This window comes from Salmo salar, chromosome ssa21, assembly GCF_905237065.1.
Source record: "Salmo salar chromosome ssa21, Ssal_v3.1, whole genome shotgun sequence".
NCBI classification, from domain to species: domain Eukaryota; kingdom Metazoa; phylum Chordata; class Actinopteri; order Salmoniformes; family Salmonidae; genus Salmo; species Salmo salar.
The window spans coordinates 15,610,967-15,624,167 of NC_059462.1; the positions used below are offsets into that span (position 1 = coordinate 15,610,967).

The 13,201-nt window shown below is 41.5% G+C and overlaps 1 protein-coding gene across 6 annotated transcripts in view; it reads right to left on the reverse strand.

Annotated features, from left to right (window-relative positions):
* Positions 1-13,201, reverse strand: part of csrnp3 (cysteine-serine-rich nuclear protein 3) — a 72,666-nt gene that overhangs the window by 6,626 nt on the left and 52,839 nt on the right. For 3 of the 6 annotated variants that reach the window (XM_014164102.2, XM_014164101.2, XM_014164103.2), the window contains 3 exons: positions 7,986-8,150; positions 7,649-7,715; positions 3,219-3,392 (listed from right to left, as the gene is read on the reverse strand). In XM_014164102.2, coding sequence (XP_014019577.1) covers positions 3,219-3,392; positions 7,649-7,715; positions 7,986-8,006 — 262 coding nt within the window. In that variant the 5' untranslated portion in view covers positions 8,007-8,150. The remainder of the gene's footprint in view (positions 1-3,218; positions 3,393-7,648; positions 7,716-7,985; positions 8,151-13,201) is intronic. The other 3 variants (XM_045704470.1, XM_014164106.2, XM_014164105.2) reach the window with 2 other exon arrangements.

The following is a 13,201-nucleotide window of genomic DNA, read 5'->3' on the forward strand; positions in this document are numbered from 1 at the left end:
AAAGAGGATTGGGACAAAAGCCCTCCTGAGATGTGTGAAAACCTGGTGGCCAACTACAAGAAACGTCTGACCTCTGTGATTGCCAACAAGGGTTTTGCCACCAAGTACTAAGTCATGTTTTGCAGAGTGGTCAAATACTTATTTCCCTCATTAAAATGCAAATCATTTTATAACATTTTTGACCAGCGTTTCTCTGGATTTTTGTTGTTGTCTGTCTCTCACTGTTCAAATAAACCTACCATTAAATTTATAGACTGATCATTTCTTTGTCAGTGGGCAAACGTACAAAATCAGCAGGGGATCAAATACTTTTTTCCCTCACTGTATATGAAAGTGCTGTACAGAAACCCACCCTAAAACCCCAAACAGCAAGCAATGCAGGTGTAGAAGCACGGTGGCTAGGAAAAACTCCCTAGAAAGGCCAAAACCTAGGAAGAAACCTAGAGAGGAACCAGGCTGTGAAGCCCTTTTCAAAGACCTCACAATTCCAAGGCTGCTTCACTAAAAGCAATCACACCAGGAGACGAGCTGGATTATTTCTTCAACACTAACGTGACCCAAGACAGGTTTGTTCTGTATTCCCCAGGAAACAATGCTACTGTACATCTCAGGAGCAAGCCTGATACATTGTGGCACCTCTTTAGTGGGGAGAAGCTGGGAGAGCCATGTGTTGTGTTGCATAGTGCAAGACTAGAGCTTAGAGATGCGTCCTCCTGGTTGTCTTTATCTGCAGCAGCTGACACAGAAGGCTCAGGAGCATGAGGAAACAGTACCCTGGTCACTGGTCCACACACACATACACACACACCCCTGGGAGGAGCACTGTCACTCACACCCGTAATAAACCAGGGAAGGGTTACTGTATGCATCTGTCACCAAACACAACATAGATCTGTCACCTGAGGAACCATCCACCAATTTTTCCATAGGTTGCCTACGAATAGCATCATATCTGCTCATAGAAAAATACAGGTAATCTAATACACAGTTCTTTTTTATCAGTGGCGCCATCAGTGGTTCCTGCCAAAGTGGCTGTAGCCTTTCCAATAAGTAGCTGTGGAACAGAGAACAGGTTCACTCGACTGAGAGCTTCTTAGAGAGCCTGACAGACACACCAATAGCTTTGCACACGGCTAGAGACGAGACAGTCCTCCCTATGGCTACTCAGCTGAGAACACAGACACTGCACTAGTTCAGCTCAGACACGGCTAGAGACTAGACAGTCCTCCCTATGGCTGCTCAGCTGAGAACACAGACACTAGTTCAGCTCAGACACGGCTAGAGACTAGACAGTCCTCCCTATGGCTGCTCAGCTGAGAACACAGACACTAGTTCAGCTCAGACACGGCTAGACAGTCCTCCCTATGGCTGCTCAGCTGAGAACACAGACACTAGTTCAGCTCAGACACGGCTAGAGACTAGACAGTCCTCCCTATGGCTGCTCAGCTGAGAACACAGACACTAGTTCAGCTCAGACACGGCTAGAGACTAGACAGTCCTCCCTGTGGCTGCTCAGCTGAGAATATAGACACTAGTTCAGCTCAGACACGGCTAGAGACTAGACAGTCCTCCCTGTGGCTGCTCAGCTGAGAATACAGACACTAGTTCAGCTCAGACACGGCTAGAGACTAGACAGTCCTCCCTATGGCTGCTCAGCTGAGAACACAGACACTAGTTCAGACAACAACAAAAAATAATTTACCAGGATTTCTGTGTTAATATGGAGGAAGGAAAAATAATCTTATTTCTATACTAGTGGTACGAGGCTAAGCTGAAAATGTGGACTCAGTAAAACACTTTGTGATAAAAGCACCAAATTTGGCACAGAGGTAGACATACACTACATGACCAAAAGTATGTGCACACCTGCTAGTCAAAAATCTCATTCCAAAACCATGGGCATTAATATGGAGTTGCTTCCCCCTTTGCTGCTATGACATCCTCCACTCTTCTGGGAAGGCTTTCCACTAGATGTTGGAACATTGCTGCAGGGATTTGCTTCCATTCAGCCATAAGAGCATTAGTGAGGTTGGGCACTGATGTTGGGCGATTAGGCCTGGCTCGCAGTCGGCATTCCAATACATCCCAATGGTGATCGAGGGAGTTGAGGTCAGGACTTAGGTGGCATCCTATGACGGTCCCACATTGAAAGTCACTGAGCTCTTCAGTAAGGCCATTCTACTGCCAATTTCTGTCTATGGAGATTGCATGGATATGTGCTCGATTTTATACACATGTCAGCAACGGGTGTGACTGAAATAGCCGAATCCACAAATTTTAAGGGGTGTCCACATACTTTTGTATATATAGTGTACAGTATGTACCCTGAAAATATATAGATATGGAGCCACCCCAGATTTGGCCCCTGGGGGACGTGGCCGCCACTATAAAAAAAATCAATAGGCCCATATATTGCCCATATTGGTGGCCATCTTAGGTCCTACCGTTATGTCAGATTAGCTCAGTCACCAATTTCTCAGCCTCTGAGTATCACAGAAACACACACTTTGAATTAATAAATGACAAATGTTCCTAAGAAGTGGCTATGAAAGAAATGGATCAAAATCTGTTCATAGCATGGTAAACATACAAAAACGTATGTTTTCAAACATCAAATTTGACTATACATGTGAGATTTTTTTTACATAAATGCTTATTTTTGAGAAATTAAACCATTTACTTGTATTACAAAAACCTAATAAAATCTAAAGTGTTACTGCTTGACAGAGAGTGTCTCTTTGCAATCATTACCAGTTTGGGGTCAAAATGGACCCCCCCTTTGCGATAGAAATATGTTGCCGCTTTCAGGGTTAAAGTGCACAGATTGATCCAGCTTTTTTTCTTTCCACTTCAACTGTGTTATCCGAATTATATTCCTACTGGCCATGGGTTGGTTTTGGCTTCAGAACTCAGAATATCAGTCATCACAAGTTATTATTGACAATATGTTTCCTAACACACTCAACATCCATTACAAAAGCAACATTATGATGGATTAGTTACATCAGAATGACACATGCTTCATTAAAAAACAAATGTCTCTTTCACTAATGTACAATATGAACAATGAATGTAGCTTTTTGTTCGTTCTTTCGACACTGTGTCAGTGTTGAGCACATCAATGAGTGTTTGTAGTGTTTTGAGTGTTAACGTTGACTGCAGGGGGAGAGAGCAGTGTGTGTGTATGTGCATGTGTGTGTGGGAGCCAGGTGACTCACGGGTGAAGGTGCCCGAGGCCGAGGGGTTGACACTGTCGCTGCTGTCCCCGCTCTCGCTGCAGGAGACCTCGTAATCAGACTCCCGCAACGAGGAGCACGGAGAGGAGGACACCTCCTCAAACCTCCTCTTAAGTATTCCGCTCATGGCCCTCCTCTCCGTCTCCGCCGCTGCACCTGCAACGTCAACAGGGAAGGAAGGTAACACATGATTTAATGCCCGGCGTAGGCCCCGCCGGTCTGGGCAGTACTCCTCAACACAGTCAATTAGCAGTGAGTCACAGAACACAACACCCCCAGCTGCTGCCCAGCTTCCCCTGCCCTCTTCCCCCCCCTTCCACACACACACCTCCCTGATGGTCCCCAGGCAATTGATCACCTTGCCACAAAGGGGCTTGGATGCGTGGCAAAGGCTGCGAATTGCATGCTACGTCTACCTCTCAGGAAGTTCATTCTGCCTGTCTTTGATTGAGCGACCACAGAAAAAGGACACTGGACTGAGATTGTTTCTTCTGCCCTGTTCTCGTGATGGTGTTCATAAAAACACTGCCTGACTGTTGTTCAACTCAATAGAAAATGTTATCACAAAAGAACAACATGGGGTGAAAATGAAATGAGACGTTAATGCCCAAAGCAGGCTTTTAGTATCCGGCCACAGCGTCATCTGAAAAATTAAAAACATTATGTGACTGCACCTCAGAAGCACAATGAATGCATCCAGCCGGCTACTGATTAAAATTATCCACTGGCTTCAAAATGTATTAATTACATTTTAGGGGAAATTTAAAAAAGCCTGACTACAGCTTGACTTATTCTGGGATATGCAGTGAATTTAAATATGCCTGTAAAAACTGAATGTGTGTGGGTGTGTGCGTGTGCATGCGCACGTGAATGTGTGTGGGTGTGTGCGCATAAGATGCATGCATGTAAAATCAAATAGTGATTTGTGAAATGGTTAACGTTGCACATTCAGTGCTCCTCCTTAGAGGGGTTCCAATCTGAGGCATGACTTGTAGTACTTAGGGGGAAATTATGAGTGACATGGTTATACCTTCTATAAAAGAAAGTTAACATTTTCCAGTGGACCGGGAGGAGCACCCAGAGGGCTGTAAAGTGCTATTGGCTGAATAAAGGAACCTGAGAGTTTAGCTAGCTGTCAGTGTCACAGAGACTGAGGAAAGACCCTGGTTGCGTCCGAAATGGCACCCTATTCCCTATATAGTAGGGATCTTGTTAAAAGTAGTGCACTAGATAGGGAATAGGGTGCCATTAGGAATAGGGCGCCATTCGGGATACAGCCCCTTTCTGAGTCCCTCATCCTCCCCAATGCCACTACACAGCAGACCACTACACGAGAGGCCAGTGGAGAGCAGCCACCAGTGACAGCCATTAAACTCTGACTGATGGTGCAATTAAACCAATCAAAACAAGAGCAGGCTCATCAGTCAACTACACAGATATTAAGTGCCAAATTAGGCTACTGACTTTAAGAAGCCTTACTTTGTAACTGTCAAACATTGTTTTTCTGGAACTTGCTATACCTTCCCTCCACAAATCATGTTACATCACTTGGTCTTCAGCCAGTCATTGTCTGCATCAGTAATCTAGTAGCAATTATTTTGATATGAATAATGTCATTTTAGACATCAATAAATCTATGCGTTATTACACAAACAATAGTAATTGCATTTTGTCTAATAAATGTATGTCCCTCAATATGATGACAACGTAACGTTATATGTGACAACAAGAGTCTGGCTTTTGTTTCTCTTACTACATGACTTGGGAAGTTATCTTCTAAAACCCATCCAAGACCATTATCATATAGATAGACAGCAAAGCTAGAGAAGCATGACTGGCAGGTTCTCTCTCCGACTCCTCTTTGTTTTCGACACGGAAATAAAGAAACAAGACTTCAGAAGGACAAGACATTGAGGTAATGTGTGAACGTTTGTTCACTCAAAAAACTTTGCTTAATTTGAGCTGAATGTATAAAAAGTTGTTGAGACGAATTACAAATTCATGTTTGCCTTTGGAAGGCAACACTGCTGTTGGTTCAGCTATATTCCCAAATGTTGACAAAATTCACAATCATATTGCAGCTGGTTGCCTTACAATTGTACGTTGAATCAACAAACTCAGCTCGAAGTGAGCTGAATTTGAACAAGCTTGACGAGTCAAATGACAAATGTATGTTCGCTTAAATCCACTAAAAGCCATACCCATCATTATCATATTTCCCAGCATGCTCTATTGCAGGTTGATTTTCAGAATTGTTTGTTTCAATATCTGTGTTTTTTCATGTACATTGATTGGTTGATTAATATCTTATGCTACACTAACAAAAATAAAATACATTTTTCTAAACTAATCCAATCTGTTAGTAGTTGGACTTTTTGCACCCGTTACTGAGATGGCTGTACCAGTTTATATGACTTAGGTCGTCTTAATAATCAACCTTCCCTACCCTAGCAGTCATACTCAATGCAGGTTGTGGGTGATTAGAAGTTCAAATTGTTAGATATCCTCACTCTGGCTGGATTCCAATAGGACTTACGCATCCCTTTGCAAGCCAGCATAATGGCACTTGCAGTCTTGATATGGCCTGTTAACGAGGAGTTTCAACTAGGCCCTCAAAGAAAGGCCTTATGATATATGTAATAATTAAAGGTAGAATAAATTCTCAGGTTAAATTGTTCATTGTTCACTCAACCTATAATTGAACATGCAATTTAACTTAAGAATGTATGTTTGTTCATCTATATGCCAAAATGTTAAGCAAACTCACAATCCTATTGCAGATGGCTGCCTTAAAATTGTACGTTAAATCAACTTTTACATTTTATTTTGACCATGTGTGGTAGTTACTATGACATAGGCCTGCTTGCACCTGGAGGAGATTCAACGTCGACTACAGTACCTTGCACTGTGGAATGTCCAAGTGAGGCATCAATGTGAGGCACCCGCTGCATGTACAGTAGGCAACTCACACTGTTGACGCCAATCATTCTTTTCCATTGTCACTTTAATGGATCACAACAAACTCTACATACTTTGATCCAAAACCTATCAGCATTTCTATTCATGAAATATTCAATCAGTCTAGAATGGTCACTGGACCGTATCATTTAGCGTCAAAGGGTGCACAGATAACGCAACTATCAAAGACTGCCTGAATGCTAAGATAATTGAAAAATGTAAAAGACTTTTATCCACCTTTTGGGTCATTCGGTGTGAAAATGATACACCATAAATGTCAAGGACATTGAGGAGCTTCCTGTAACCTACGGAGCCTTTTTATGTAGTCTATAACCAATGGAGGAAATGTATAAAGGTATAAGAGGGTTAATACCTCTTTTTCTACAGGTGTCCAACTGGGAAGTTGGACAATGCTCCATGTAATTCAGGAAAAAAATACAAAATAGTACAGACATTTGAGTTCCATTTTACAAATGGGATGGCCCATACAATGTAAGTCTATTTTGTCATTATTTTAAGTAGTTCCCCATTGCTGAAAATCATTCGTATTCTTAGCCCTCAGCGGATGCTGCACCAGTCTTTGATAGACAAAGTGGTTTCCATGGAAATGCTAATATACTAGCACAAATAGTGCTTTCACAGTGATACTCCTCCAGCCCTCTATGTCTGTGAAACATAAATGTCACCGCAGCACCACATCTGAAAACACATGAATACAATACAGGTTGAGGATAATCATTTTTGAGGAAATCACACAAATTAAGAATATTACAAGATAAATATCCTACTAACAACTTCACACAGAATCCAAAGGCACACAAATAGAATTTTCGGTATGAACAAGGATCATGATGTCTTATTTCACACTGTAGCTATCCCAAAATAGATCCATCCAGACAGGGTAGCATCATCTGTATTGTAACACAGTGGTTGATGTAAGCAGACTCCACTTCTAACGGCACAAGCCAGAGAACAGCGCTCGTTCCTCCTCTACATCATGCAGTTCTTTCTTTGTCTCCTCCAATGTTGTGTTCTAACTAATCAAGGCTGGGAATACACCACGGTGCATGAGAAAATGCTTGGAGAAATAATGCAGCAAAAGCCTGCTTGCAAAGCCCCTCCCTGTGCTGGCTTCACTGAGCGCACACACATGCACTGTACAAACCAACTGTATTCCTTTAGGAACTGTATCCACAGCCCGCGGTGGCACACTCATATTCTGAATCAAACGGACAATGTTTTCCCCATTCATAAGGTTCGCAAATCACCATACACAGAGGTGACACACAAGACTCACACTGCAGATCTGCTATATGGAGAGAGACACTGTGAAAGCTCTCGTCCCAAGTAATACTAACAAGCCCACAGCATCTGTAGCAAGTCATGACACATCAGGTCCTGCAAAAGAATACATAAGGGTGAACTTTGTGCCAACCCTGGTAGAAACGACTGACCTGTGTCCACTGGCGTGTTCTCCGACTCCTTTGACACCCTTCTCACAGTGAGACTTGGGAGCAAAATCTAAATGAAGCACTCAAAAAGAGGTGAAACATGATAAATGAAGGGCTCCCATTTTGCTTTAGTCCACTGACTTGCTGCGACCCTGCTACTCTGAGGGCACGAGTGCCGGCTGAGAGGGAGAGATAGGGAGAGACACAGAGAGACTTGTACATTTCCCAGCCCTGACTGCCACTGCCGGTACCATATGTTTATTGTTAAATGAAGATAGGCACTCTCTCTTTAACTCTCCCTATCCCTTCCTCCCTACCTCCCCCTCTCTGTCTTACTCACCCTAGCCACACAAAGACTCATTAGCTGCTGCCGGCTGAAAGGCTGGATCCTAACTGGAGTGGAGGGAGGAAGCCTGTGAGATCACATGGGTGGGATGTCTGAGAGAGAATCAGGCGTGCCTGTGCTCCTGCTGTCTGCAGATCGTTTTTTTTTACCAGCATGAGCCTGGGAGGGAGGGAAAGACAGAGGGAGAGGAGGGGGGGGTAAGAGAGATGCAGAGGGGGAGGGTATGGTGAAGGGGAGGGGAGGGGAAGAGAGGTAGCGTGAGAGAGTGAGCGAGAGAATAAAGAGAGAGAGGGGCAGGGAGCGGAAGAAAAACATTTGATTCCAGGCTCAATAACCCAGTAAGATGAATGGGCACAATGCTTAAAACCACAGGAGGATCCATTGCATGGCTCACAACATTGAGATTGGAAGTAAAATCTCCAGAAAGTGACAAATCCAGCAAAAGAGAATTATTTGTGCTTATTCTAAAAGGTCTTCGAATCATTGAAAATGTATGTATACCTCAGACAAATGGGAATTAGCCTACCCCATACAAGCTAATTATGGCAAAAGTTTACTGGCCCCAAAACCAACTAAATATCCAAACCATCACAGTAATAATATAAGGATCTCACATCACAGTGAATACTACACTATATCACCCGCAGAGAGGAGCCCATCTACCTTTGTAATAGTTGTCCCCATGTGAAGTGATTATAGCAGAAGCACTTCCTATCCAAGGAAGTCCTGTTTAGTGTGGCTGTGGCTTGTGGAGTGAGAGGGATGATACCATTCTTACACGCAATCGGAGAATGATTCAACATTAGAAGCACTGCACTTCCTCCTACAGCTTTGGCTTAATCTACTGCTTTATAGTCAGACAGGAAATAAAATCAACATTGGAGCAGTGCTGTTAGGAGCTACAAGCACTATGGCTGATTACAGACAAAAGGCAAACATACAGAGACAGAGTTACACCAAATGTCAATAAATAAATGCACTTCAATACACACACAAATATATTCTATTTACTCCTCTGCCCACAAAATGTGTATTCCAAGATGAAGACATGTAAGACTTTGTGGGGCTAATACACAGTGCATAATGTAAATCCCCAGTGCCTCTGGCGAATGCCTATGTTTAGTGGGCGGTTACAGTGTGAGAAGCATGTTTTTTGATAGTGACATGTTATGTGTTACGGGATTACATTGTTTTATTGATAAACCATTAAAACAAAGCTGTCATCCCTCTCAGGCAGGGGCAGGCGTGTGAGTGTCCTCACTGAACTTTCCCTTGACAGCAGCCTGGTCTCATAGACTAGTAAATGTAAATCTGGGACACTCAAATTGGTATGACATGTTTACGTTTGTTGTGGTTACATAAGACGGAAGGTTAGCTAAAAAAAACCTCTAAAATTCTAAGCCGTTTAGGTATATACATTGATTTTCAAATAACAAATATACAAAATTTGGCCTTTTCTACTATAGCCATAGAAACACATTGAATAACACACTCATAAATGGCAAAAAAAATGTATCATAAGGAATAAGGTTTTGAAGTGTCTGTCCTATATCTAGGATATATTAGAAAGCTCAGGAAATATTTTAGTTTTTTTGGAGACATATTTAACAACGTATTTTTGTTGGCACAAAACTAACACCATATTTCCATTCATTTATATGGATTACCTTCAGATGAGTGCTGTGACACTCGTAGAGCAAAACAGAGAATACCATCGTGTTCGTGAGTCTCCCCTTTCCACAGTTGGGTAATATTAGTTTGTAGGCCAAACCATTCAGACGTTTTTGTGAGAAGACCGATTTTCGGGATGTCTCCTGGTCTGACAAACATCGCTGTAGCTCGGCCACCTTCCACTGCAGATGCGGAAGGCCGGCCATAGGCGGATGCAGTGGATTGAGCCCATGCAAAACAGATGTCTAGCTTAAACTGAATGATTTTGATGACAATTTTTTCATTATATTACTTAGATTGACACAGGGGTGTGGCCCAGCCAGAACCCGATCAAACATCTCTGGAGAAACCTGAAAATAGCTGTGCAGCGACACTCCCCATGCAACCTGACAGAGCTCGAGAGGATCTGCAGAGAAGAATGGGAGAAACTCCCCAAATACAACTGTGCCAAGCTTGTAGTGTCATACCCAAGAAGACTCGAGGCTGTAATCACTGCCAAAGGTGCTTCAACAAAGTACTGAATAATGGGTCTGAATAATTATATAAATGTCTTATTTCATTTTTTTATTTTTAATTAAAAAAAATTAAATTCTAAAAACCTGTTTTTGGTTTGTCATTATATTGGGATATTATGTGTAGATTGATGAGGGGAAAAAACAATTCAATCAATTTTAGAATAAGGCTGTAACGCAACAAAATATGGGAAAAGTGAAAAGGTCTGACAAACACCCTTTGACTTTTTCCCCCAGGTTTTTTGGTGTAAATTAATAACAATTGAAAATCTGAAATGTCAGCTTGAGTCAATAAATCAATACATATATTTAACCCCTTTGTTATGGCAAGCCTAAATAAGTTCAGGAGTGAAAATGTACTTAACAAGTCACATAATAAGTTGCATGGACTCAATCTGTGTGCAATAATAGTCTTTAACATGATTTTTGAATGACTACCTCATATCTGTACCCCACACATACAATCATCTGTAAGGTCCCTCAATCGCGTAGTGACTTCCAAATAGGGATTCAACCACAAAGACCAGGTAGGTATTCTAAAGACTCGCAAAAAAAGGAACCTATTGGTAGATATAAAAAGCAGACATTGAATATCCATTTGAGCACGGGGAAGTTATTAATTACACTTTGGATGGTGGATCAATACACCCAGTCACTACAAAGATACAGTTGTCCTTCCTAACTCAGTTGCCGGAGAGGAAGGAAACCGCTCAGGGATTTCACCATGAGGCCTATGGTGACTGTAAAACAGTTACAGAGTTGAATGACTATGATAGGAGAAAACTGATGATGGATCAACAACATTCTAGTTATTCCACAATACTAACCTAACTGACAGTGAAAAGAAGGAAGATGATACAGAATAAAAATCTTCCAAAACATGCACCCTGTTTTCAACAAGGCACTAAATTACTGCAAAAGATGGGGTAAAGCAATTCAATTTTTTCCTGAATACAAGGTGTTATGTTTGGGGTTATCCAATACAACACACTACTGAGTACCAATCTCCATATTTTCTAGCATTGTGGTGGCTGCATCATGTTATGGGTATGCTTGTAATCGTAAAGAACTGGGGTGTTTTTCAGGATAAAAATGAAGCGGAATGGAGCTAAGCACAGGCAGAATCCTAAAGGAAAACTTGGATCAGTCTGCTTTTCACCAGACACTGGGAGATGAAATCATCTTTCAGCAGGACAATAACCTAAAACACAAGGCCAAATCTACACTGGAGTTGCTTACCAAGAAGATAGTGAATGTTCCTGAGTGGCCGAGTTACAGTTTTGACTTAAATCTACTTGAAAATCTATGGCAAGACCTGGAAATGGTTGTCTAGCAATAATCAACAACCAATATGACAGAGCTTGAATAATTTTTTTAAAGTATAATGGGCAACTGTGTCACAGTGTCCACAGAAGGTGGCGCCCCTTCCCGGTTGGGCGGTGCTTGGCGGTCGTCGTCGCCGGCCTACTAGCTGCCACCGATCTATGTTTCTGTGTCTTTTGGTTTTGTCTGTCTAGGTCCGCACCTGTTCCTTGTTAGTCATTTAGTTTGTCTTTTTTGTTTGGGAATTCGTGCGGGATTATTTCATGTCATGTGTGAGTGGCAGTTGGTATTTTGCGCTGCCTTTTACTACGCAGCGTACTTTACATTGGGATTGCCGGGCTGCGCCCCGTGCGTTTTGAATTTTGGAGTTGTTCTCCTATCGTGTGTTTTGCGCACCCTGCCTTGTGGCTAACTTATTTATACAGTGTTTAATAAAACATCTGTGTTAACGGACCTCAGTCTCCTGCACTTGACTCTGCCCCTTTCCTGCTACCAAGGATATCGATGACAAACTGTTGCACAATCCAGGTGAGAAAAGCTCTTAGAGATTTACCCTGAAGACTCACAGCTGTAATCTCTGTCAAAGGAGCTTCTGCACAGTATTGATTTAGGGGTGTGAATACTTATGGAAATTAGATGTTTCTGTAATTCATTTTTTTAACTATGTCATTATGGGGTATTGTGTGTAGATGGGTGAGTTTTTTTTATTTGTTATTTTTTAATTTTAAAAAAAATGTTGAATTCAGGCTGTAACAGAACAAAATGTGGATTAAGTCATGGGTACTTCCTGAGGGCACTGTAAATGTGCACAAAATAACTCACCAACAATAATTATTGAAGCATTGAAGTTAAAGACACCAAACCAACATTCACATGTTCAGGCTATCCTAACTTCAAATTTGTATGTTTTTTTCCCAGACTAAAACGATGGACATTTGCATAATATAAAACTCACCAAAAGTAACCCTTGAATCGTTCAAGCTGGATACACCAGCACCAACTCTGATATGTTCAGGCTGTCCAAACTTTTCATCTACCTACTTTTTCAACTATAAACAGTCACCACCATTACCACAGCAAAAACTACCACTACTATAATGTATTTCAAAACCATACATAGTTTAAAACATGCTAGCAAACACACCACATTTTCTTCAGGAAATGTACTTTTCAGTGATCACTGTTAGCCTGAAGAGTGTATTTATTACATACAACAACAGCTAGCTATCAGTAGGTCTACATTCAATAGCCTAAAACTTCTAAATCTTTACATCATCATTCAACTGAAATCAAACTTAATTTACACTGAACGTTTTACAAAAGTCAATTGTGAAACCCACAGCTTGATTGAGAGTTGCTTTGCTTTCCTAAGAGTGTTGTCCACATGATCCTCGCCTTTATTCCCATTTTATGACAGAAGATCACTTTGTCTTATGTCTTTCGTTTTCACACGCAACAACTGTGGTTTAGACATTTTTGTGATCTAACTGACTCACAATCCAAAGTAATATGGTTGATATAGTAGTCCATCAAAGTAATCAGACCAATTTTACGACATTTAAACTTTTACCACTACCACAAAAATACTTTTAAACAGTTAAAGCAAGTCCCACCAATTGTACATCATGTACAATTACCATCTACTTATTATTATTATTCTTTACAACGCTACTCCTCTTACAACATTTAAGATAGAGATGCCAT